This window comes from Pectinophora gossypiella, chromosome 22 (assembly GCF_024362695.1).
Source record: "Pectinophora gossypiella chromosome 22, ilPecGoss1.1, whole genome shotgun sequence".
Classification (NCBI taxonomy): Eukaryota; Metazoa; Arthropoda; class Insecta; order Lepidoptera; family Gelechiidae; genus Pectinophora; species Pectinophora gossypiella.
The window spans coordinates 7,934,835-7,961,147 of record NC_065425.1 but is presented as its reverse complement, the minus strand read 5'-3'; the positions used below and the strand labels follow the sequence as shown (position 1 = coordinate 7,961,147).

Here is a 26,313-nt window from a genome sequence, read left to right as displayed (position 1 = left end):
AAATAGTCAGTCATGTGTTTAAAGAATCTTTAAATCTTACTTTAAATAACATCGATCACATTTACAAATTGTCTAATCTTAAATCTAACCAAAACCACCGCAAAACCTTTATAGACACAAACTAGCAAGGTCCAATAAAGTTCCAACTAGCTGGCCAATTATACCCGGGACATGTACAAAATAATATCCACTGCCGAAACAGCCCCGCTAATGACCGAAACCGCTCACATCCCAAACCCATTAAGTTCAAAACTCAATAAACATCATTGTTCCAGCGCTTAACTAGGAAAATAACCCGTCGCCGCGCGGGGCCTCTTTGGCCTTTCTAACTCGCGGCCTCTAATATTCATAAGTCAATTTCCTGGGCCATTAATATGTAACGAAGTAGCGCAAATGGCCTTATCGCTTGTGCGATTACTCGCTCGCCGCTCCTCTTACATAATTCAACGTATTAAACGAAATTGTTTAAACCTTATTGCTCGATTACGTTTCCCCACCCAGGACACGCCTCGTTTCCTCCCGCCAATCGTGGCGCGGGGATTGGTCGTGTCCCCCTCTTTTCGCCCCACCCTGAGTCCCGCCTGTGCGGTCTCAGTTGATAACGTGTTGTGACGTGCGGATGTCGAGTCGTGGACGTGCCGACGCGTGCCGCTGGGACGGATTTCAGTGCCGCGTTTGACAGACACGCGAAGGGTTAACATCCATTATGAGACGATTTTCGTAATTGTTTTTTTAGAATTTGAAATCCGTATTTATTCTTTAAGGACAGTGAAGTGATTTGTGTTAACAAAAACAGATATTTGACATAAAAGGACCTATTTTTAGAATTCCAATTAGACATTGTGTACAATTTTCAGCCATTTAAAAATAACAAGGACTTTACATCGAAATTTGCAAGAAGATTTAGAAGATACATAATTTACTACCATAAGTTGTTTTATTTACGTCCAAAAAGTACAAAAAGCAAAAGCATAAGGTCGTTACACCAAAAGGCATCAAAATAAGCCCCTCAGATGTAAATACCTATAAAGGCCTTGCTATGACGATGCTTGCGATGGCGCGAGGTTCGGAAGACAGGCGAGAGGACCCGGAGGCCGAAACAGAGGCCGAATCTGAGGCCAACGGAGAAGTAGATGTAGTAGGAGTGGAAGAGGCCGCGCCAGTAGACCTGACGAGAAGATTAGGCCTCACGCGGCCACCCGAACGGCCGGCGATAGCGTTCTCAGTAGAAAACATTCTAGACCCAAATAAGTTCACGGGGAGGTCGGAAGTCCCGTTGAGATACGATGAGCAATACTGGAGGCCGCATTATGATAGAGATGATAGTGATTCTGGTGAGTTGATTAATTATATATCTTTGTTTTATTTTTATATTAAGCTGCAAACGGATACTCTCAGATGAACATTATCCCATAACGTGTGTTCCATAAATTTTCTGCCTGTCGATTATCCGTCCCTTTCCATTTCGGCGGATAAGAAAATGACATGTATAAATTAAAATAAAATTAGATGGTGTCTGCAGGAATCAGCACCTCTGTTAAACGGTCTGCCGTTACTGCACAACTTAAAACGACGTGCATAGCATTTCTGTCAGATTTAGTACGTTAAGTACGACCGTTGTGACCTTTTTGTCTATCAACGTGTTAAGAAACATTGGTGTTAAACATGCTCCTCTTATTATCCTACTTCTTCTTCTATCGTGTGGGTTGTGAGGTGGATTACCGACGCCATCAACCCCGGTGTCAGGATTAGGTAGGTACTATTGAGCCGCCAAAGACCCCTGACATGGCTCATGTAACGATTATTAACTTAAATAAGTAAATAAGAAAGAAATGTATCTACATCATCATTCGTTTTTTGTGTTTTAACTTGATTTATAGTAGTACAGTTTCCGCTTATGGCATTAAATAGTAGATTGGACAAATGGGGGCTCTCATGCGCGGTTGTTTTGTGTATGAAGCCGTGTTGCTATTGGAGTTTCCAGGCACGGTAAGCCGTTGATCCCGGTTACTATCTACTTACTGATGAAAGTATGTAGTCGTTACATGAGCCATGTCAGGGGCCTTTGACGGCTCAGTAATAACCCTGACACCAGGGTTGATGAGGTTGGTATTCCACCTCACAACCCACACGATAAGAAGAGAAGAAGATTGGAGTTTCTTGTCATTTCTTCCACACGGCTTTAACACCTTACGTACTGACGCATAACCTTAGTAGGATTGTAAAATTGAAGTTCAACAAGTTTATCTTTGAGAATTACCTTGGATAAATTAATTATCAATTTGAATTTATGAATTCAAATTATAAATTACTATTATAACTAAATTATTTTATCTTTTTGATGAAGGTGTGGTGGATAGTCATTTAATATTTTAAATGTTTTTTACATTTTATACTTTAAAGTTTTACAAACAGAATTAAAAAATATATAAACTAAATAATTAAATTGCTTAGTTTTACAAAATTAGATAAATTCCATATTTTATTGAATCTTATTGAGCGCGTTGATGTTTTATATATGCAAGAACTGAATTTTCTTATTATACCTACTATTGTTATGTTTTAGTCAAATTAACAACTTTCTACATATGTATGTTTCTATAAATTTCTGTTCGAATATCGCATAATATCATACGGCCAGCGGATAACGACGTAATTCAGTCTAACTATAAAATCCAATTATATTACACACATTGATTTTTACATATAAAAGGAAAATTAAATCGAAGAATTTTTGACTCGGACGGGATTTGAATCCACAGTTCTTGTCAAGCCGGGACGAGCGTGTTACCCATTACACCACCGGGTCCTCCTTCTGTCCATGCGAAATTCTGGTATTTTTATCTTTGTAAGTTTCCTCAAGCACGGTCGAGTCCTATAAAAAACAAATATTCCTGATTTATCCGCTATTTATAAAAAAAATACTTAAGTAAATATATTTTAAAAAGTAAGTAGCTTTTTGAAACAATCTATGGGTTCGTTTATGTCTGGTTTTGGAATTCAAACCCATAAATACAGTCAGAATTCAGTGGTTTTGCGCCTGAGCCGAGATTTGAACCTGTAACTGAAATGTAAGGGACACGTTCTCCGAACTGGGCTACCATGGATTAATTAGATAGTTGAACATACAGGGTTACACACCATGATTCGAAGTTGAAAAATTCATGTTTTTTTTTTCAAATTATTAAGTACGGAAATTAATTTGAATTGGAATTTTCCGTCGCAAAAGTTGAAATAATTTGAAAAAAACATGAATTTTGCGACGGAAAATTCAACTTCATATTAACTCAGAATCAGTCTGAACCATCCCCGTCAGTATTCGATACGATGTCACTAACACTATATATAAGCTAATATATGTAATACATAAATAATAAATACACAATTACATTAGCTACCGCAATCAGTAACCGCAATATTATAATATAACACTTATGAATACTTATTAAATAAATAACTAAAATTACAATAAATTACAAACTTAAATATCCGCTTAACAATCTGTAAAGATAATTAAATGAGTTTTTTTATCACAACCAATATCCTATTTGATAATTTATCGAGTTATTGTTAACTTGATTGCTTACGTGAGAAGTTTAACTTTACAAATGCCATGTTGCATTTACTAATATAATGTTCAAAGGAATTGTAACCGTATTGTTATTAAAATAGGTATCTACGCTGGGGTTAAAATTGATTTTTTCTAACTGTAAAAAAGTGGTTTTGTGACAAGCAGTTGATGTCTATATTATTATTTTTAAATAGGTTCGTGCTTACTGTTTGGTTATACAGGATGCTGAAATTAGGAATGGTTCAGAATTTTCTTTTATGAGAGATTTTCCAGGCAATGTTCCTCAAACAAATGTATAGATGGCGCTATATTTGCGTTCGTTTAACCTTCTAATTTCATGGATAACAGGCATATTATATTTTTGTTTTTGATGACCCTTGTTATTACACCCAGGCCCGACACATCTTTCACCCATTATTATTCTCATCAAAATAAAGAGAAGCAGTATAGGTAGCAACACAACTCATCCAAATATACATAATACATAAACCGCCTATATACGTCCCACTGCTGGGCACAGGCCTCCCCTCAATCAACCGGAGGGGGTATGGAGCATACTCCACCACGCTGCTCCAGTGCGGGTTGGTGGAGGTGTTTTTACGGCTAATAGCCGGGACCAACGGCTTAACGTGCCCTCCGAAGCACGGAATCATCTTACTTTTTCGGACAATCAGGTGACTCAAGCCTGAAAAGTCCTTACCAATCAAAGGACAGTCTCACACAGTGATTTCAACAATGTCCCCATCGGGAATCGAACCCGGACCTCCAGATCGTGAGCGTAACGCTCTAACCACTAGACCACGGAGGCTGTTATAACAATTATTTTTATACCTTTATATGCCTTTGCCCCTACATTATACTTTTTTATAATTATGTGCCCGAGCCATGAGAAAACAGGTAATCACGTTAAATCCGAACAGTTTTTTTTTTTGGGAACGTAGCGAAAGTCCTTCATCACACTGGTAATCTGCCGGGCTGCGGCGCAGAAATTAAAGCGAATAATAAAATATAAATGTAGGCACGGTGATGGGTGAAACGTTGTTTTTGGGAATTTAAAGTGTACCTAAGTATACTATAGTTGGAACGTGCTCAGGTAAAATAAGAGAGCGGTATGTATTACGTTGCAATCACTTTTTAATGAGAATAGCAAAGACTTATGTATTAGAACACAGAAACAAACTTCTCCTGAAGGTCTGATGGACCTCAGAAGACAAATTAATAGTGGTCGACCTCCCGCGACGCGACGGCTTCAATCTGTACGACAAAATAATTCAAAATACGAAAATTCAAACAAACCGACTGTAAACTAAGTACTTATGCCAAATGATTATCGTTATTCGTATTTTTTTTTATTTAAAAGTCAGCCTATTTTTATCCTGTGTGTGAACCTGGATTTTAAAACGCTATGTTTGTTTGTTATAATCCATCGTGTACGCACGCGATATACGCATATGCGACCGGTTAAGATTTATGCTTTAAATTGACGTGTACCTATTCCATAAGTTTTATGCCTGTCGATTACTTGTTCCTTTCTTTTTAATACGAAAATGACTGGTATAACTTAAAATAAAATTAGATGGTGTTTACAGGAATTAGAACCATTATTTGTCTAAATACCTAATTAAAATGAAATAAAAAAATCTTATAGGAAACACGCTACCGGTGGTGCCGCGCTTTCTACTTACAATTTTATACCGCATTTGTATGTTCTGAACTTTTTGTTTATCCGAATATATATAATGACTAAAATATAGGTTATGAGAAGCTGCAGTAGTTTTAGGCGGATGAGACGTTAAAAATTGTCAATTAAGTGTAACTATGTTACCTACTAAAATAAAGATATTTGAAATGGAAATATGAACAGCCTGTACCTATCTTTATTTTTTATTTTATAGCACCGTTTATCGAGAGTAGATTGGTGCAAATTGAAATGTTCACTTCCGTCGTCTTATTGCAATAACTGTCCACTAAAAGTTCAGGTCAAATTTGACAAAAAATAAGGAAAGTGGGACCTAAAGGATATTGCAAGAAGCACGTTCTATAAGTTCAACGCTCTGTTTTGTACCAGCCAAGTAGTGAATGCTATCAGAGGTAAAATGAATATAAAAAAGTTCTATTCTATCTGAGGAGTCACGTCCTTTTTAACATTTGTTTGTCACGTGACTTATTGTATATATGTCGCATGTGGTATGAACTACTTGGAAATCGTCGGCCACGCCGGCGGGGTCGGTGTCGGGGTCCTGAAGTGTTGTTTGTTGTCGCGTGATTATTGGCCGCCTCCACGATTAAAGTAAACGGGTCGAGGATATGTAATTGAAAAAACCGCTGAATGAGAGAAATCGTCGACTACGCCGGCGGGGTAGATTGGCGGCCTATATGGCTAGAGTAATCGGGTCGTCAGGGTCGTGTCTTTTTGACGTGGTGGTAAAATTTTTCGTGTAAACGTGGCAGTGTTCAAATGATGATTTACATTCGGACACACCCCGAACACTTCATAAAAAACACCTCATTTTACATAGACATTACACATTGACGTTATCGTACACGCGCATCTGTGTGTGCGACGTCTGACGCCCATACGATTGAAGACTGAAGTAAGACCATCGGGGGTGAGGTAAACCTAGCTCAGCCGCTGGTGGGGAGCGGAGAGTTGCCGTTCTACACGTAGTATTATTCGTTATTCTATGATTCGGTGGTCGTCTGATTCCGGAAGTATTTAATCTGTCAGCGTCGAACAGCTGACTGTGACTTCGGCGCGAGTCGCCGCGGCCGTGTGATAAATGTCTACAAATACAGCTCAGGGTTATTCTCATGATTATTTTTTCCTACCGTACGTCCATCTATGCGTTGGTCTTATGTTTTATTTGAAATATTCTAATTAATTACTATATTGGCGCTAATTCACACACCATTAAATTGTATTTTAAGTTACAGCTGTCATTTTCTTATCCGACGAAAAGGAAAGGGACGGATGATTGACAGCTGCTTTTTAAAGAATGAGTGAATGATTGAATAACCCGAGCGAATCAAATAAGTACGAATATCTCGCTGGTATGAAAACCGTTTAACGTGTGCTGTTAACTGAATTTTATCGGGTTAAAATTATTTTTTTTAGATGATCGTTTTAGATTTGTGCCTAAAATTGACGTGTGTTCCATAAATTTTATGGCTGATAATTACCCGTTCCTTTCCTTTTCGGCGGATAAGAAAATGACAGGTATAACTTAAAATAAAATTAGATGGTGTTTACAGGAATTAGCACCATTGTCGTAAAACAACTTGTAATAATACCGGAATATTGCATTTAGACAAACTTGTAAAGTTTAGTATTGCCATTTAATTGTAATATTGTTTATAATGTAATAAAAAAAAGATAAATTTCGTTAATAATATCCTAAGATTTTTATACATTATTGAGTAGGTAAGTACAGTCATGAGCAATATCATGTATCCATTTGAGAACTCTGTCGGACTATCATATTTGACATTTAATGTGTCAAAAAAGTTAATGTGACATGGTTTCAATGTGAATACATATTAGTACTCGTGACCGCACTTAGCACTTTTATATACTTACTTACAATACTCCAAAAGAAAACCAATTAACGGACTTAAGTAGTATTTTGTTAACAAGAATTATCCATGAATAAAATCTAAATACAATAATAACACAATTTCCAAATATTTATTTTTCTACATATCTACATAAACTCGATGAGGAGCTCGGTGGCGCAGCGGTTAACGCGCTCGGTCTGCGATTGTTGAAGTAAAGCAACTTTCGCAAAGGCCGGTCATTGGATGGGTGACCACAAAAAAAAGTTTTCATCTCGAGCTCCTCCGTGCTTCAGAAGGCACGTTAAGCCATTGGTCCCGGCTGCATTAGCAGTCGTTAATAACAATCAATCCGCACTGGGCCCGCGTGATGGTTTAAGGCCCGATCTCCCTATCCATCCATAGGGAAGGCCCGTGCCCCAGCAGTGGGGACGTTAATGGGCTGACGATGATGATGATCTACATAAACTCACGCCTTTCCCCATGTCTCCCACCCATCTATTTCCAAAGTACGGTCACGAGTAAAAATATGTATACACGTTGAAACCATGTCACATTAACTTTTTTTACAGATTAAACTGTAAGTCTCATTAAATGTCAAATATGATAGCGTGACAGTGTTCTAAAGTGGGTCCTCTGCTTATTGATTATGTATTTATTTTTTGTTTAAATCAATTTGCACACCGTCCGCTTCATCGTAAGTTATTAGAAAAAGTAAAAAATTACAAACCAGCCAATTACTTACCGACGATAGAATAATGCTTCCGGTGTCATTTATAACGAATAAAGTATTTGCTATACAAAAAGATCAGTTTATTTCTTCATTCGTAAACCTTAAAAAAACAACATTACTTATATTCAGCCATAGAAATAATTGTGAGCAAGAGAAGTGTGTCAGGATCGAAGCAAATGGAATTACGTATATATAGTCTCTGCTTACCCCGGTGAGAAATAGGCGTGAGTTTATGTATGTATGTAGAAATAATTGTGCTGTGGATGGATAGATTTTATTTTATTATTATAATTAAGTAAATTTATTTTATTATTACACATATACATTCACACGAATCAATCCATACATACATTCATTTGTGCAACAGTAAAAGGTAGGTACTTAATCTTTTTTTTACTTTACTTAGTCTTCTTCTTCTATCGTGTGGGTTGTAAGGTGGATTACCAATCCCATCAACCCTGGTGTCAGGGTTACTAATGAGCCGCCAAAAGCCCCTGACATGGCTCATGTAACGACTAGTAACTTGCATCAGTTAGTAGTAACCGGGACCAATGGCTTAACGTGCCTTCCGAAGCACGGATCATCTTACTTTCGGACAATGCTGGTAATCAGCCTGTAATCTCCTGATCAAACTAGGGATCACAAAGTATTTTTTGTGATATTTTCACACCGGGATTCGAACCCGGGACCTCCGAGCCTAACGCTCAACCACTAGACCACGGAGGGCGTTGATTACTCTACGTAGATTTGTCTACTTAACTTACATTTTAATTACCCGCTTCTTCAGCCCACTTCCTCAACAATTCCAGCGGTAAGTTATCTAAATTTATGTACCTCCTATGCCATTACATTTCACCATTAAACACCCCAAAGTTACAAAATGGATTGCAAGTCGTTACGCGATTCAGATCAACTGGATAACTAGAGGCCATTCAACCTTGAGTATCGGGGATATCCAAGATGACCCCTCTTTACATAAATGCTTCGAGTAATGTGAAATATCCAATTTGTTACAGGCCGCTGAGTGTTTATTTGTAGGAAGTACTGGAAAGATAAATTATAAAATTCTGATTACTAAATCTTCTTCTATCGTGTGGGTTGTGAGGTGAATTACCAACCTCATCAACCCTTGTTTCAGGGTTATTATTGAGCCGCCAAACGCCCCTAACATGGCTCATGTAACGACTAGTAACTTGCATCAGTTAGTAGTAACCGGGACCAACGGCTTAACGTGCCTTCCGAAGCACGCATCATCTTACTTTCAATCAGGTGATCATTCTGTAATGTCCTAACCAAACTAGGGATCACAAAGTATTTTTTGTGATATTTCCACACCGGGATTCGAACCCGAGACCTCCGGATCGTGAGCCCAACGCTCAACTACTGGACCACGGAGGTAGTTACTAAATAAAGACAGATCTTAAGCTGTCAAAAAACGTTTTCTTTTTTCTATTTAACTTATTTATGAATTTTATTAAAGAAAAATGTAATAATTAGTTCGAAATTTTGTCACGTTTTTCTATGACGTCACAGGTTGCTTTTTCATACAAATTCCACAGTAATTTCGTGTTTTGACGTTTATTAAAAAGTAAATGATTTGACTAGTTGGAAAATACCCTATTATTTGTATTTTTTATTTGTAATTTTTATTTTTATAAGGGTATGTTGGTAACTTTATTTTTGTACACTATTTGGGGTAGAGTCACAAAACGGAGACAAAAATATATATAAGTATTTACTTACGTAATATAATGAGGGAATTTCCAGGGTACGTTTACTAGGTTAGGTTAGGTTTCCAGGCTATTTTCTTTTTACTCGAGTATCTCCAATTTGGTCAATGTATGTCCTTTTAGGTTTTCCTCTGCCAGCCCTACCATAAAAAAAAAAATAGTTCATTTCTTAACCCGTTACACTTTACCAAATATTTTGGTTATTCCTTTTAAGTAAAAGATATACTTGTAGTAGAAGTACCTATCCGCTCTTCCAACAGACATTATTTAAGACCAGGTTTGACAAAATGACAAATAGGAAATAAGAGAAAAGAAAAGCAAGAAAAGTATCTACTTAACACAAGTCATTTTTGTGTGTCACTCTCTCTTCCTATTGTGTATGGATGTGTGTGTATGTGTGTGTTAGAGAGAGAGAGAGGGAGAGAGAGTGTGTGTATGTGTATGGTATGGTGAGAATGTGTAATGTGTGTTTGTGCGAATATAATGAGAAGATGTGTAAATAAAATATATCAAATGTTTGTTAGGTTGTATAAGCCGCGGGATAGATTTATACATAGTTATCTACACTAATATTATAAAAGAGGAAACATTTGTATATTTGTGTGTGTGTATGTATAAATGTATGTTTGTAATGAATAGAAACCATCAACCTTCGCTTTATATACCGCTTTCGTAATCTTATTATTCTTCATCCGCTCTACGTGTCCAAACCAACTTAACATTACCTTCTTAATCCGTACAACAGTAAACGAATCTTATTAAATACATAGTTTGACCTAACCTAACCTGAAGTTTCGAAAACGGTACTTCTGTGTAAATATGCAAAAAATGAACTAACCCACTTATTTTTTTACCCCACTTTATCCACCAAATATTAAGTTAGTGGAGTGGAACCGGATAGATATTTTTCATTATAAACAGCCTATTTTTTGTATGTTTTACTGATGGCATTAAAAATACTGGCTGGACATTTTTCTAGGCGGTAGAGCCGCCGTCGTACTCGAGAAACATCTGAAAAGACTCAAATAAAAAAATATCTTTATTCAGTGGGTAACATACTTACACTTTGAATGAAAGACTTTCCAAGCAACTATCCTCAAAAACAATATAGATGGCGCTGTACAGTTTTTCTTCGTTTAACCTTCTAACATGAATAACAGACATATTATGCATATTTCATATTCATTTTATGTAAGTAAGTATAAATGATGACCCTTATTATTACACCCATGCACAATTACATCTTCCACCCCGCAATATAGGTAGCAACATAATTCTATAAGTACATAATGTTGTCCAAATATCAAGCAACAGTTTTTTTATATATGCCTCTGCCATAACATTGTATTTTAGAATAATTATGTGTATATAATAATCAAGAAAAATTATAATTATGTTATGTCTTCTAATTTCATGGATAACAGACAAACTTTCATGTTTGTTTTTGGGTACAAATGATAACCCATTATTATTCTGATCAAAATAAAGAGAAGCAATATAGGTAGCAACATAATTTTATACATAATAGATATTTAGATAAGCAATAATTATTTTTATAAGAATACTTCAGCCATTAAGTAAAGTAAAATATTTATTTCCTCTACAAATAACATTGTTCTTATACTAATTTACAATTATTTTATAACATGAACATTAATAATATTTGTAGAGGCTGGAGCTTAAACTAGGGTCCCCTGTGTTATAGGTCTCCATGCCTCCACCTCCAGGAATACGGTCATTAATGATGTTATCAATAGAGCAAGATTTCAATGTATTGAAGACATTACAATGTATTTTGGAATAATTATGTACCCGAGTAATGAGAAAATAGGTAATTATCACGTTTAAACTGAACAACGCCATCTATATTGTTTTTGGTGAACATAACTTGGAAAGTCCCTTATTTAAGAGGGGGTGGTATGTCAACAGAACTACTGTGAAACTACTCCTAAATCCCTCCTGTCACTACTAGCTTACCTACCCACCTTGAAAAACTTGCACAACCCGCAAACATTCAAAATAAGAACACGAACGCTGCCTCCGCGATTGGTCGGCGCCAGAGAGAGACAACGAATACACATCTTCCAACAAGGAAAGAGACAGTCGTAACCCTACGCTGCCTGCGTCCCTTTGTGCACCAATCCATGAAATTGGAGTCGTCTAAAGGAATCTAACGATTATTTTATTATCCCTTTTGCGCTTAGATTTGTTCCTTGCTCACTCAAATAAAAATAAAAGGTGAGTAAGCCGGGGGGTCAAGCAAGCTCATAAATTTGGCGTCTTGAGGGCCAGAATTGGCTTATTTTTCGGGCCTTTAAGTCCGAGGGCTGGCGGTAGAATGGAGGAGATTTGCTGGGCTAGCGCGTCGGAACCCAGTAGGTTGGTTGGGTTTTTAAAGCGTAAAATTATGCAATTTTCGTTTATACCAGCTAGTTCTAGATCTTCAGAACTCTTACATTAGAATCAGGTCTTCAGAACACTCGTTGTAGGACCATTAGAATAATTGTTTGATTTTTATTACATAAATAAATTAATTAATTTATTCATTTTTTAATCAGTTCATCTATTTTCTAGAGTCGTAGTTGAATTCAATATTTATCCAAGACTCCCACCCAATGCCTTTAAGGAATGATTTCTGGGATAAAAATGAACCTGTTTTTTTGCTGAGTCTCAAACTATCTCCATACTAAATTTCTCCAAAATCGGTCCAGCAGTTTTAGCGTGACAATGTAATAAACAGACTGAATTAATTTTGCATTTATTATATTCGTAGGAGTGCGTAAGAACGTAAAATATTGGTAAAAATTTACAGCCCATTTTGAATAATAGGCTAGTTTTCAACTAATCAAATCAATTATTTTTTACTAAACGTCAAAACACGATATTACTATGGAACTTGTATGAAGAAGCAACCTGTGACGTCATAGAAAAAGTGACAAAATGTCGGGTTTTATTACATTTTTCTTATTCAAAATTCATAAATAAGTTAATTAGAAAATATGAAACGTTTTTGTCACCTTTAGATCTGCCTTTATTTAATAATCAGAATTTATCTTTGACCTAGGAAACTACCTAATTAGATATTTAATTACCAAGGATAAAGTAACTAACCACAACAAAGGGACAGAACAGAACCTATGAAACTTCAAAATTATATTTTCAAAATGCATACCGCCTTAGCTCCTTTCTATTATGATAATAAATCTTAAAGTTGAAAGGCAACGATCCTGAAAATTGTTCAGCCGAGGTATTTATTACATAAAACGCCGCTTCCGGTTCCGCCGGAAGCGGAAACAACGCGTGTTAACGAGGGGCTTAATGTTGGCAACACTGACTTTTTAATTACACTGGGAATTACGTGAAAATACGGAGTTGCCAGCCGCGAATACTAATTCCGGGAAAAAGGTTTTTGGGTTACAGTTATTTCATTTTATTAGCTGTTAAAAGGGTAAAAATTGCCGAATTTGGAAAAGTGCTCAAATAACCTGTTCGTTTATCTCTCTTCTTCGTCTTTGTGTTTCTGTTTTTGATGCGTATTAAACTACCTACTATTTCTTTATTAATAGCATGTAAACCCTACCTAATATAATCTAGTAAATTTGTAATCTAGAAATAAAAGAGATTGCTTCGTGATCGCCGTACGCCAGTTAACGGTGAGCCAATGATGTAAAATGTAACACATCTGTGAACAAGGGTGCAATCAACCTGGTGGGGTAACTTACAAGATCGCACGTACATTTACTTGCTAGGGAGGGGATGTTTTGGAATACATTTCATACATACATAAACTTACTCGTGGAGTAGCGTGTCGGAGTATGCCCCTCCGGTTGCATGAGAGGAGGCCTGTGCCCAGCAGTGGGATGTATACAGGTTGTTTGCAGTAGGATGTATATAAACTACTCAATTGTATACCAATATTTTATGTTTATTTTTATATTTTTTGTTTAAAGAACGTCTAGGGCCCTGTGCCGAGGTTTTTCTTGCAGCTTCTTTTCCCCGGCTATACAGGTTGTGAGAAGCTGCAGTAGTTTTAGGCGGATGAGACGTTCGTTATGTAAAAAATGACGATTCAAAGTGTAACTATGTTACCTACTGAATAAAGATATTTTTGAATTTGTTTATGTATAAACTCGTGGCGGGCAGAACTCAGACGTCTGATTAATTGTGGTTCTGCGCACCCCATTATAGATAACGCGCGTGAGTATATAATATACCTGTTAATACATTTTTAATTGCTCTAATTACGTATTTACTTTTAAGTGTCATGATGTAACAAATATATTTAATATTAACAGATAAAGCCTCGATTTAATACATAAATACATACTTATATTCACGCCTATTTCGCATCGGAGTAAGCATAGATTTGGAATAGGTACTATTTGTAGTATTGAAGTATGTTGAGGGCCTTCGATCCTGAAACACTTCTCTTGCTTCCTCCACAATACTCCACATTCATTAATCGATTCATACACGCACGCCGGTTCAGAGTAGATCGTTCTTTACCTTTCTCCAATTGGGTCGTGTACTACGTTCGAGACAAATTATGAAATTCTGATTAATACTTACTAAAAAAAACAGATCTAAAACTATAGGCAAACATTTTATTTTTCTATTTAACTTATTTATGAATTTTATTCAAGAAAAACGTAACAATGAATCCGAGAATTTATCACGTTTTTCTATGACGTCACAGTTTGCTTTTTCATACAAATTCCATAGTAATTTTTAGTTTTGACGTTTATTAAAAAGTAACTGATGTGACTACTTAGTTGGAAACTAGCCTATATTTTCAAATGAATATACATATTATATTTCAAGCATGCCGACAGAGATTGTGTCATTTCTAACTTGATGGACTGGTGTTATGGGCGATAGGCTTCCCTTGTCACCATAAGGTTCATCATTTACACTTAAAACTTTGTATGGACAGTGGCTGCAATTCAATTCAATATTACACGTCAACAAATATTTCGATGAGTACAGTACACATTATATAAATTACTTTACAATATTTCAATATTACATCACAATAAAATTTTAACAAATTACATCGCTATATTGTCGTCATCCTAATTTTATGTTATTGAGAAACTCTGTTAAGTCATAATAGGCTGATGAACCAAATAATGTTTTAATTTATTTCCGAAGTATGCGTCGCTGGGTGCACCCTTGATATCACTGGGTATGGCGTTGTACACTTGTGGCCCAATCACATGTTGAATACTTACTTGTGAGATTATGTATGTATCAGTTTTAAGATGTATCACCTCAAAATCTGTTAAACTATACACACTTACCTCTCTCGGATCTAAATATACCCCAACGCGGCACAACCCTAATTTTCTTCATTTAACAAATTGATCGCCCTGTTTACACTCCGCCCACCCTCCAAACTCAACCTTAACATCACACTGTTAAGTCGCAAATCCCTCGACACGCTCCGTTTAAGCAATTTAGACTGAGTTTAGACCTCCTCCTTTCCGACCGAAGAAATGGTTCACTTTAATTTTAGCCAGGGGATTTTTAGCTTTGGTAAACAGAGTTTAAAGACTGTAATTGCTTGACAATGGTTCGGGGGGGCCGGGGTAAAGTGGTTGGGTAGGCCGAGGCCCCCTGAGGAAGTAGGGGGAATGTGGTTCAAGTTTGTAATTAATAAAGCCCTCTCGATTACAAGAGGGGTGGGTCAGAATATGCCGAGTGCGGTTTTAGTCTTCGCTTTGGTTTAAAGTGGTGCCAATTATGGCCCTAGAGCACTCGTCTCTGATTTATATGCTAATAATTCCTTCTTGATTAGTCCTTAGTGTAGTTTTCGTAAGGTTTAGTTAGGAGGTTTCGAATATTTGCTCTATTACTGTATTAGGAGCAAATTAAATACTTTAGAATACGTTCAACTTTTTATTTCGAACTAAAGTAATTTTTACATAAATATATTTTTTATCTTTCCGGGCATATACTAAAAACGGACTTAATAATTTACCCAGTCTCTATTGTGTCTGACGACGTCATCATAAGTACTTATTCGGCGCGTAATTATTAATTATAATTGGGTAGTTTCCCAGATCAAAAATAAATTATGAAATTCTGGTTAAGTACTAGATAAAGGCAGATCTAAAGATGACACAATAAACGTTTTATTTTTTCTATTTAACTTATTTATGAATTTTAATAAAGTAAGTGAAAAAACTCTAATCTCTATGGAAGTGAAACGTGGACTATGACACAGAGAGACAGAGAGAGGTTGGAAGCGTTTGAGATGTGGTGTTGGCGAAGGATGGAGGGTATAAGCTGGACTGAAATGGTGTCAAATGAAAAATTGCTGGAAAGAGTTGAAGAAAAGAGAACCATATTGAAGACTATAGAGAACCGAGGAGGAAATATGATTGGCCACCTGATACGACACGATTCATTTATAACAAACATTACAGAAGGAAAAATTGAAGGGAAGAGAGGAAGGGGTAGACCTAAGATAACATTTATGAAACAAATAAAAGAGAAGGTGCAGGTCGTGTCGTATCGGGAGGTGAAGGTTTTGGCGGGAAGAAGAGAGGAATGGCGGTTACTCTGCCGACGCGGCTCATAAATAGAGAGAGAGAGAGAGAGAGAGAGAGAGAGAATAAAGAAAAATGTAATAATAAGTGAGGAATTTTGTCACGTTTTTCTATGACATCACAGTGTGATTTTTCATACTAACTCTTTAGTAATTTCGTGTTTTGTTGTTTAGTAAAAAGTAACTGATTTGACTAGATGGAAATTAGTATTCCATATATAAATCCAGCGTCGTGGTTCACGCCGCGACTTGTGCTGAGTGAGGCCCTTTTATCTCAGGACGTCCACCACCACCTTATGGTCATTTCGACGAACATTCGTTTTGATTTCTTGTGCTTTTACTGTTTTTTGAAAATTTTAAATGATGTTATTGTCCTGTTTGTGTGTGTGGGGCGTTCTTTTATAATAAACAATTTCTATTCTAGTCTATAAAACGGATGAGGAAGGATTTTGATGTTCATAAATATAAATATCGCGACGTGGTGCATCCAACCTGCGGGTACTAGGCAGGTATTACGCCGCATTGTAGTGGTGTTGTCAGCTCAACACTTCATCCCCGGGGATATCCCCAAAAAGCTGGCTTACTCGGAATGTCTGCACTTGTCTGCTATAGTGTGGGTTGTGAGGTGAATTATCAACCTCACCTCAGTATCTGGATTATTATTGAGCCGCCAAAGGCCCCTGACATGACTCATTTAACGACTACGATACATCAGTAAGTAGTAACCGGGACCAACGGCTTAACGTGCCTTCCGAAGCAAGGATTATCTTACTTTCTGACAATCAAGTGATCAGCCTGTAATGTCCTAACCAAACTAGGACCACAAAGTAATTTTTTGAACTCGGGACCTCCAGATCGTGAGCCCAACGCTCAACCTCTGGACCACGGAGGTCGTTAGTCACATAATGGTGCTAATTCCTGTAAATACCATCTAATTTTATTTTAAGTTATATCTGTCCTTTTCTTATCCGCCGAAAAGGAAAGGGACGGGTAATCGACAAGCATAAAATTTATGGAACACACGTCAATTTTAAGCACAAATCTAAACCAACCGTCTAAAAATTTTACGTCAGTCAATAACCCGACACATTAATTTACTCATTCTTTCTAAAATTAAGAGCTGTGAATCATCCGTCCCTTTCCTTTTCGACGGATACGAAAATGACGGATATAACCTAAAATAAAATTAGGCGGTGTCTGCAGGAATCGGGGCCAATAATCACCTAATTTAATTAAAGCTTTAAATGTAGCAGGTACTCATAATTTGGTTAATTCGCATTATACATATTCATATTTTATGACGTCATCGATTGCTTTTCATACAAATTCCAGGGTAATTTCATGTTTTGACGTTTAGTAAAAAGTAACTGATTTGACTAGTTGGAAACTATCCTATTGTCACTTACGCTTTTCTAAATCGTTCGCAACATGTGTAGCCATCCTGTACTATAGGTACAAAGTAATAGGAAGTACAGACAACCCGTAGGCCCTAGCAAAAGATTTAGGTGGTGCGAAACCTCACAATGGCGCCTCTTAAAATACAGTTTTTTTCAATTAGTTTACGGCCACCGAAATATACCTAACTAAATCTTTTAAAAATGTCGTTTACTTTTTTTTTTGATGTGACTTATTGTAGATTTGCCGCAGATAGCATTAACTACTACATTACTACATTACTATTATTTTTTTTATTATTGGCATTAATTTTTCTTTCTTTCTTTCTTTCTTTCTTACTTGGCCGGACAAATGGGGAGCGCTGAAGGCTCTCACCCGGAACCCGGAATGTCGTTTACGGCCACCCATTAAATGTATGAGATTTATGCGGCCGCTAAGAGATCTGATTCACAGAGCAGGTGTGCCTAAACCAGTTATTCCCCTGTAGATCCAGGGATGCCAGCCAGGGTGGTCCCGTCTTGGCTGATTTTGGCGCCCCACACTTTCAAGGACAGAACGTCTATGGACGTTCCGATTCCAAGGCGTCATACTACCTATTATGAACCATCGATGACCCATGGTCTCTGTCCGTGAAAGGGTTAAAACGGCGCCCGGTACGATCGCACCGGTCGCACCGCCCTATGGCCGCGACTGCAGACAACAGATAAAACAATCATCACCTAATCCTAATTAGCCTCGGACTATTCTCAACACAGCAGGAAAGCTTAGACTAGGCATTGATAGCATACCTATAGGCCCATTAGTGGGATGTTTGCCCACACACGTTCACTCAATTAACACGGCATTAATAGCAGTCAACTAGGCACGGACAGACAAATAGCTGAATCTATTTTATTACATGTAGACTAAGGAATAGTAGGACTGAAGTCCTAGACATGGCTCACGACCAGTGATGTGCCGCTGGGAACGTTCCCAAAGTGGGAATATTCTCGTCATAGATTTACTACAACTAGTAGATTGAACAGCGCTCAAAAAGTGGGACGCAAAGTTACTGTTGATATAGCGACGTCGACAATACTTTACCTCAGTGCGCGATTAGGCGCCGAATTGGGAATAAAAAATTGCACAAATAGAAGCTCAAATTGAGACTACGTTTTTTTTACCTGGATTTGAAACTAGATTGTCTATTCCGAGGTACATAGGCACGTTAAGCCGATGGTCCCGGTTACTATTTACTGATGTAAGTGAGTAATCGTTACGTAAGCCATGTCAGGGGCCTTTGGCGGCTCAATCACAACCCTGACACCAGGGTTGATGAGGCTGGTATTCCACCTCACAACCCACACGATAAGAAGAAGATTGCGAAGTTTTGTTAACAAAAATCACATCCGAAAGTGTTTTTTTAAAGGCGCTTACGTGGTTTTTACTAATATAAGTAAGAAAGACGAAATTAGAAGGAAAAAATGTTGTTTAACAAAAAAGCCGCCTATTATACTTCTTTGGTTCTATTTGTAATTGTATTTTTTTGGTGAGTTTGTACAATAAAGAGTTTTTGTACTATATTCTGCGTAAGTATATATACTACTTATACGTGTACTTCGTGACTACTATAGCCCATCGCCACAAATCAAATAATTAATAGTTAAAGTTACTCCATTACCCACGTTGAAATGCCACTTTCACGAAGATCATATAATCCCTTAGTCTAAATAAGCAGCTGAACGCTTTTATTTGTTTTCCTTATTCCCAATTCAGCAGAAGTAAGACCACACCTTAACGCAAAAAGACGTATTTTAATCAGCCCGTGCGTCGCAAGCGCACAGTAAATCCGTCATCGCGCCATCTGTGAGTGAAATTACGCGTTTACTCGCGTGGACAGCTGTCTCCATACAATAACACTCGGACGACATCCTGAAACAACAGTTTCGTATTAATTACAAACAGTCAGACACAACTCACTCACGGCTGAATATACCTAATTGTATAACATCTTTATTTTTAGCCTACACATCTTAACTCTTTCCTGAATTTGTAAACTGGAATGTGTCAAATATAGAACGTGCCCAAAGTAGAATGTGTCAAAAGTAGAATGTGTCAAATATAGAATGTGTCAAAAGCGAATATTTTAGGCTGATAATGGTGCTAATTCCTGTAAATACCATCTAATTTTATTTTAAGTTATATCTGTCATTTTCTTATCCGCCGAAAAGGAAAGGGACGGGTAATCGACAAGCATAAAATTTATGGAACACACGTCAATTTTAAGCACAAATCTAAACCAACCGTCTAAAAATTTTACATCCGTCAATAACCCGACACAGTTACCTAAGTAGACAGCACGTCAAACGGATTGCATACCAGCGACGTACCTTTTGATTCGCCCGGATTATTCATTCATTTACTCATTCTTCCTAAAATTAAGAGCTGTGAATCATCCGTCCCTTTCCTTTTCGACGGATATGAAAATGACGGATATAACTTAAAATAAAATTAGGCGGTGTCTGCAGGAATCGGGGCCACTACCATGCAAGTAACGCGTTGTCTAAACAGAACAGTCACGGATTTTTACGGCCTGTTAAAGAAAAGAAAAAGTACTAGGTACTTAATAAATACTAAGTAGTTGAAAATCGTTTATCTGGTGCTGGGTCTTAAACGGCCACATCGATTCTATTAATTAAAAAAAACAATATTGCTATTTGAAGTTTTATTGACATTGCGCACATATATTTCTATGCGCAAATGTCAAAATGCAAGACCCCCTGTCTTACTTGTGATTCTTTTCTACCCATACTGTCTTTCTCGTGTATAGTTATTATTGTTTCCTATGTATAGGATGGCTAAGTACTTACTTGTATTTGGATTGTGGGAGAGATATTTGCCTGTATCTGCTTCGTGTTTGAAAGTAATTACTTACAGCTAAACATGTTATTTAACCATAATATTTTATTATTATTGAGAACACTAAGACTACACAAAGGTTCCCCAAATATATTGTCTGTTAAACTATACGGAACAGTTTATGGTAAACAATAAATTATTCTAGCGAGGATTGTAAATCATGAAGCGAAATATACTTATATTCTTAGAATCTTGTATTAGTAGCCACTTACTGTATCCAGGTAATAAGAGATAGTCATAAATGTTTCAGAGGAATATCCTAGAGATGATATTTTTAAAGTAAGTAATTTATTCTTATTTTTAGCTGGAGTCGTAGATTGGCCTCGATTCCTGCACCCTTCCTAATTTTATTTTAAGTTATAGGTATTTTATTTTAAGTTATGTACCCGTCATTTGCCTATCCGCCGAAAAGAAAGGGACGCTTGATTGCCAAATGTTAATTTTAAAATGAATGAATAACCCGGGAGAATTAAAGAGGCATCTCGCTGATATGCAATTACTATACACCAATGTCTACCCCTGTACATCTGGGGTTAGGCAGAGGCTGTTTTTTTAATTTATTAATATTCGATCACCTTTTGTAGCCATAAGATTACATCAACAGATAGATAATATGCGACTGTTACGAGTATGCTACGGTTACAAGTGCGGTTAGGGTGACCATTTCGAAATTTAAAACTACTTACGTCAAAAACGTTTTGCCAAAAAAGAATCAAATAAGCCTGATGCACAACTTTTACTAGTACTAAAAATTCTTTTAAAAATTCTGTCATGTGAAAAGTTCAAATATTTGAATGACTCTTAGGCAAAGTCATACGAACATTCAGGATAAATTGAAAAAAAAAAAAAATACCTACAAAAGTTGAAAACTGAAACATTGAGTAGAGAAACGGACGTATTGTCAACAAATCATAATAGTTTTATTAGCCGTTTATTGTCACATATCCTACTCTTAGTAGCGTTTTAACAGCCCTTTTATTGTTCGGCCATTACACTCGATCTCCGCGCCATTTCGATTTCAAAATTCCCGCGCATAATAACAGCGCGCCAATTTCGCTAATATTTATACATCCGTCCACCATTACAAATATCATTCTACTAATTTTACTAAACACAAAACACTCGTAAATTATATCTTAATGTTTCCGGACGTGGAAGATTTGCCTCCGATGTTTCCACATTAAAAATTAATAGCGGTTTTAAAACTATTTTGCACTGGCAACACTTTGCCGGCGACAGAGGCGGAAACGGAAATGTCTATTATATCATGTGGAAAACATGAATATTTTTATGAAAAAGCGTTATGAGGAAACTATAAAAATGTTTGATTTACTCCTTGTCGCTGTGTTTAAGAATACACTTTCGTAAACCGAATGTCAGCGTTGTTTAAGTGGACCTTAATTTGCGTAAATATTCAATGTTTTTCAGAATAAGATGTCTGTGGTTTAATTGGTATACTTACTTATAGTATTATATCATAACTAGATGTCGCGTGGTTCGCTCGCAGCAAGCTGCTCGCGTGTCTTGTTTTACCGCCATTTTTTTACCGCGATAGAATTTGACCAAGATTTGAATTGGTCTCGTGAAATCAAATAAGTTCTAGGTGCTATGGTTTTGCCAGGCCGTAGGGTGACCCCTGATGCGGAGCAGTTTTCGAAGATCTAGCAGTATTTCCATACTCAACAAGACGTTCCCATAACACCCCTATACATCGTTTTTACATCCGAGACATTTTCTGTAAAAACAAAAATTTGTATGGCGGCCATCTTGTTTTTCGGCCATTTTGATTTTTTTTTTACCGGCGATAAAATTTGACCAAGATTTTATTAGGTTTGGTGAAAAAAGAATCGTTCCAGGTGCGATAGTTTTCCCAGGCCGTAGGGTGCCGCCCTGATGAGGAGCAGTTTTTGAAGGTCGGGAAGTATTTCCATACTCAATATGACATTTTGATCTCATCACTCTTACATCACATTCATCCCGAGGCATTTTCGAGAAAAACGAAAATTTTGTATGGCGGCCATCTTGTTTTTCCGCCATTTTGATTTTTTTTCACTGCCAATTGAATTTGACCAAGGTTTAAATATGTCTTGTGAAAACCAAAAAGTTCTAGGTGCTATAGTTTTGCCAGGCCGTAGGGTGTCTCCCTGATGCGGAGCAGTTTTCGAAGATCTAGCAGTATTTCCATACTCAACAAGACGTTCCGATTACACCTCCGTACACAGTTTTTACCCCCAAGACATTTTCTTGAAAAACAAAAATTTGTATGGCGGCCATCTTGTTTATCCGCCATTTTGATTTTTTTTCACTCACGATAGAATTTGACCAAGATTTTAATAGGTTTCGTGAAAAAAGAATCGTTCCAGGTGCGATAGTTTCGCCAGACGGTAGGGTGTCTCCCTGATGCGGAGCAGTTTTCCAAGATCTGGAAGTTTTCCCATACTCATCGGAACATCTTGATCACATCTCCCATACATCATATTTACCCCCCGGCGCTCCTTCTGGGAGAACAACCCTGTCAGTGAGTCAGTCAGTCAGTCAGTCAGTCAGTCAGTCAGTCAGTCAGTACATGGGTTTGTAGCTTTATATAATATAACTAGATTTCGCGTGGTTCGCTCGCAGCAAGCTGCTCGCGTGTCCTGTATTAGTTCGATGCTATGTATGGCGGCCATCTTGTTTTTTCGCCATTGTTTTACCGCGATAGAATTTGACCAATACTTAAATAGGTCTTTTGCCAGGCCGTAGGGGGACTCCCTGATGCGGAGCAGTTTTCCAAGATGACGTTCCGATCAAAACCCTCAGACATCATTTTACTCCTGAAGCATTTTCGGATAAAACAAATATTTGTATGGCGGCCATCTTGTTTTTCCGCCATTTTGTTTTTTTTTACCGGCGATTGGATTTGACCAAGATTTAAATAGGTTTCGTGAAAAATTTATTGCTCCAGGTTTTATAGTTTTGCCAGGCCGTAGGGTGTCTCCCTGATGCGGAGCAGTTTTTGAAGGTCGGGAGGTATTTCCATACTCAACATGACATTTTGACCACATCCCTCATACATCATATTTACCCCCGAGGCATTTTCGAGAAATCCGAAAATTTTGTATGGCGGCCATCTTGTTTTTCAGCCATTTTGTTTTTTTTTCACTGGCGATAAAATTTGACCAAGACTTTAATAGGCTTCGTGAAAACAAAAAAGTTCCAGGTGCGATAGTTTCGCCAGGCTGTAGGGTGTCTCCCTGATGCGGAGCAGCTTTCGAAGATCGAAAAGTATTTCCATACTCAACATGATGTTTCGATCACATTCCTCATACATCATTTTTACCCCTGAGGCATTTTCGGGAAAAACGAAAATTTTGTATGGCGGCCATCTTGTTTTTCCGCCATTTTGGTTTTTTTTCAGCGGGTATTGGATTTGACCAAGATTTAAATTTGTTTCGCGAAAGAAAAATTGTTCCAGGTTTTATAGTTTTGCCAGGCCGTAGGGTGTCTCCCTGATGCGGAGCAGTTTTTCAAGATCAAGAAAAATTTCCATATAAAACGTGATGTTCCGATTACAACCCCATACACAGTTTTTACCAACGAGACATTTTCTGGAAAAACAATTTTTTGTATGGCGGCCATCTTGTTTTTCGGCCATTTTGATTTTTTTTCACTCACGATAGAATTTGACCAAGATTTAAATAGGTTTTGCGAAAAAAAAATTGATCCAGGTATAATAGTTGCGCCAGACCGTAGGGTGTCTCCCTGATGCGGAGCAGTTTTCCAAGATCTGGGATTTTTCCCATACTCAACGGGAGGTCCTGATCACACCCCCCATACATCATTTTTACCCCCCGACGCTCCTTCTGGGAGAACAACCCTGTCAGTGAGTCAGTCAGTGAGTCAGTCAGTCAGTGGGTTTGTAGCTATATATAATATAATTAAGCACGCAAAACAATAAACGAATCAATATTCCTTTCGTACAAACAGGAGATCTCAACCTAAGTTTTGTGTTATGCCCGGGACCTCCTGATCGTGACCTCAATGCTCAACAACTGAACCACGGAGGCTTGTTAAATGATAGTCAACTTCTTATATCGATATTACAATGCCTCTTTGTCCTCTATTTGCGTCTTTAAGTTAAAACAACTTCTCTTGTTTCAGTAAAAGACCACCTGCAACATTCAGACCTGGAGACGGATGAGGTGGAGACGGACGACCAGACGTCCAACCTCGATGACGACATTCTCACACAGTCAGACCTCGACGAGAATGGAGACCCTAAGAGTCCCACCAGCTCTAGCTCGAAGAAGGTAGGTTTGAAGGTTTTATTTTGACTTGGTTTTCCTTAGATAGAGAAAGAGCATTATCTGCTTGGTCAGGCAAAAGAGGGACAGCATATTCTTCAGAGCGCCTAGCCAACTGTTAAAGTCGCATTCGAGCCAATTACTAACTAAGAATTAAGTTAATACGTTAGATAGTTAAATGGATTATTATTTATCAATACCATTTGGGTAATTCATGAAACGTCACCAAGCCAACACCATTCCACCGATCTGAAAATTCTCATGCAGGATGTGCGGTAGAAATTTGCAGTTTCAGAATCGACCTGCCGTAGAAAAAGTTCCGTTTTATATGGTGAAAGCTAATCAGGATTCTTCCGAAGCGTACAGCACAGTTCGTAATTTCACACAAAACTGAATATACTAACCGCTCGTATGATTTGCAAGAACCCCGATCTGCTTTCAGCTTAACGCCAATTTTGGTACTGATTTCAAATTATCTTTTGAAGGGCAAGAACGGTTCGTCCCGCGACAGCAAGGGCGGCACGAAGCCTCGGCGCGCGCGCACCGCGTTCACCTACGAGCAGCTGGTCTCTTTGGAAAACAAGTTCAAGACAACGCGGTATCTCTCCGTCTGCGAGAGACTCAATCTCGCGCTCAGTTTGAGCCTCACTGAGACGCAGGTTGGTATAACGTAACAACAAATGTGTCTGGCTATGATGACCCATTCACATCACTAATTTAAGAGCCACGCTCTTGTCGGTGTATCATTCTCCATTCTACTTTTTTAGGGAGAAAGGGTTTCCCTCTTGCCTTCCGACCCATTGCTTTCTCAAAAAAATCCGAGTATTAGAAAATTAAAAAGCTATTTCGTCTCACAAGATAATAAAACGCGCTTTTCCTCACTGTTTTAGGTGATTGCATTTCTTTTGCAGGTCAAAATCTGGTTCCAAAATCGCCGCACGAAGTGGAAAAAGCAAAATCCAGGGATGGACGTGAACAGTCCGACGGTGCCTCCACCGCCTGCCGGGGCCTTTTCCTCAGGCCCATATCCTGGGGGTCTTCTGTACTCCCATGGGGTCCCCTACCCCTTTACGGGGCCTGGACCCTACGCCCCTTACTTCCACCATTTGGCAGCAAACCATCATCATACACATGGCAGTCTAGGCCACTCTCATACGTGATTATTCCAACGCCCTGGGTCTCAGGATCCTAGGGTTGACAAAGACGATGGTATACCGAACCAGTGAAGTGTTTCAGATCAGTGAAAAAAAAAAAAAGTTTACGGTTGGGTCTGTAGTCTGTTCACGAAAAGTTGACTAATGTATCTTGAACTATATTTAGGAACGAGTGAGATGGCTAATTAGTGCAAAATGGCATAAGTCCAAATCGACAAAATATGCGGATAAAATGTTTTGTAACGGAAGGAGATTCTTTTTTATTTCTTTGTAATAAGTCAATACTTATTATAAAACAATACGTTCCTAATTGGGACCGTCATCGGTTAAAAGTGAACAGAATATAGTCAAAAGGAACCTAGTGCAATTGTGGTAAAATTATGAATCAATTGTGATATATATTCGGTAAGACGTATTTTTAATGCACTGTCATTAGTGTTTTTTTTT

The 26,313-nt window shown here is 37.7% G+C and overlaps 1 protein-coding gene across 1 annotated transcript; it reads left to right on the top strand.

Moving 5' to 3' along the window:
• The first annotated feature begins 877 nt into the window (after positions 1-877).
• On the top strand, positions 878-25,872 carry LOC126377177 (homeobox protein slou). Its single transcript, XM_050024870.1, has 4 exons — positions 878-1,334; positions 24,570-24,718; positions 25,198-25,371; positions 25,624-25,872. The coding sequence occupies exons 1-4, from the start codon at positions 1,040-1,042 to the stop codon at positions 25,870-25,872; spliced, it is 867 nt and encodes a 288-aa protein (XP_049880827.1). The 5' UTR covers positions 878-1,039.
• The last annotated feature ends 441 nt before the right edge of the window (positions 25,873-26,313 follow it).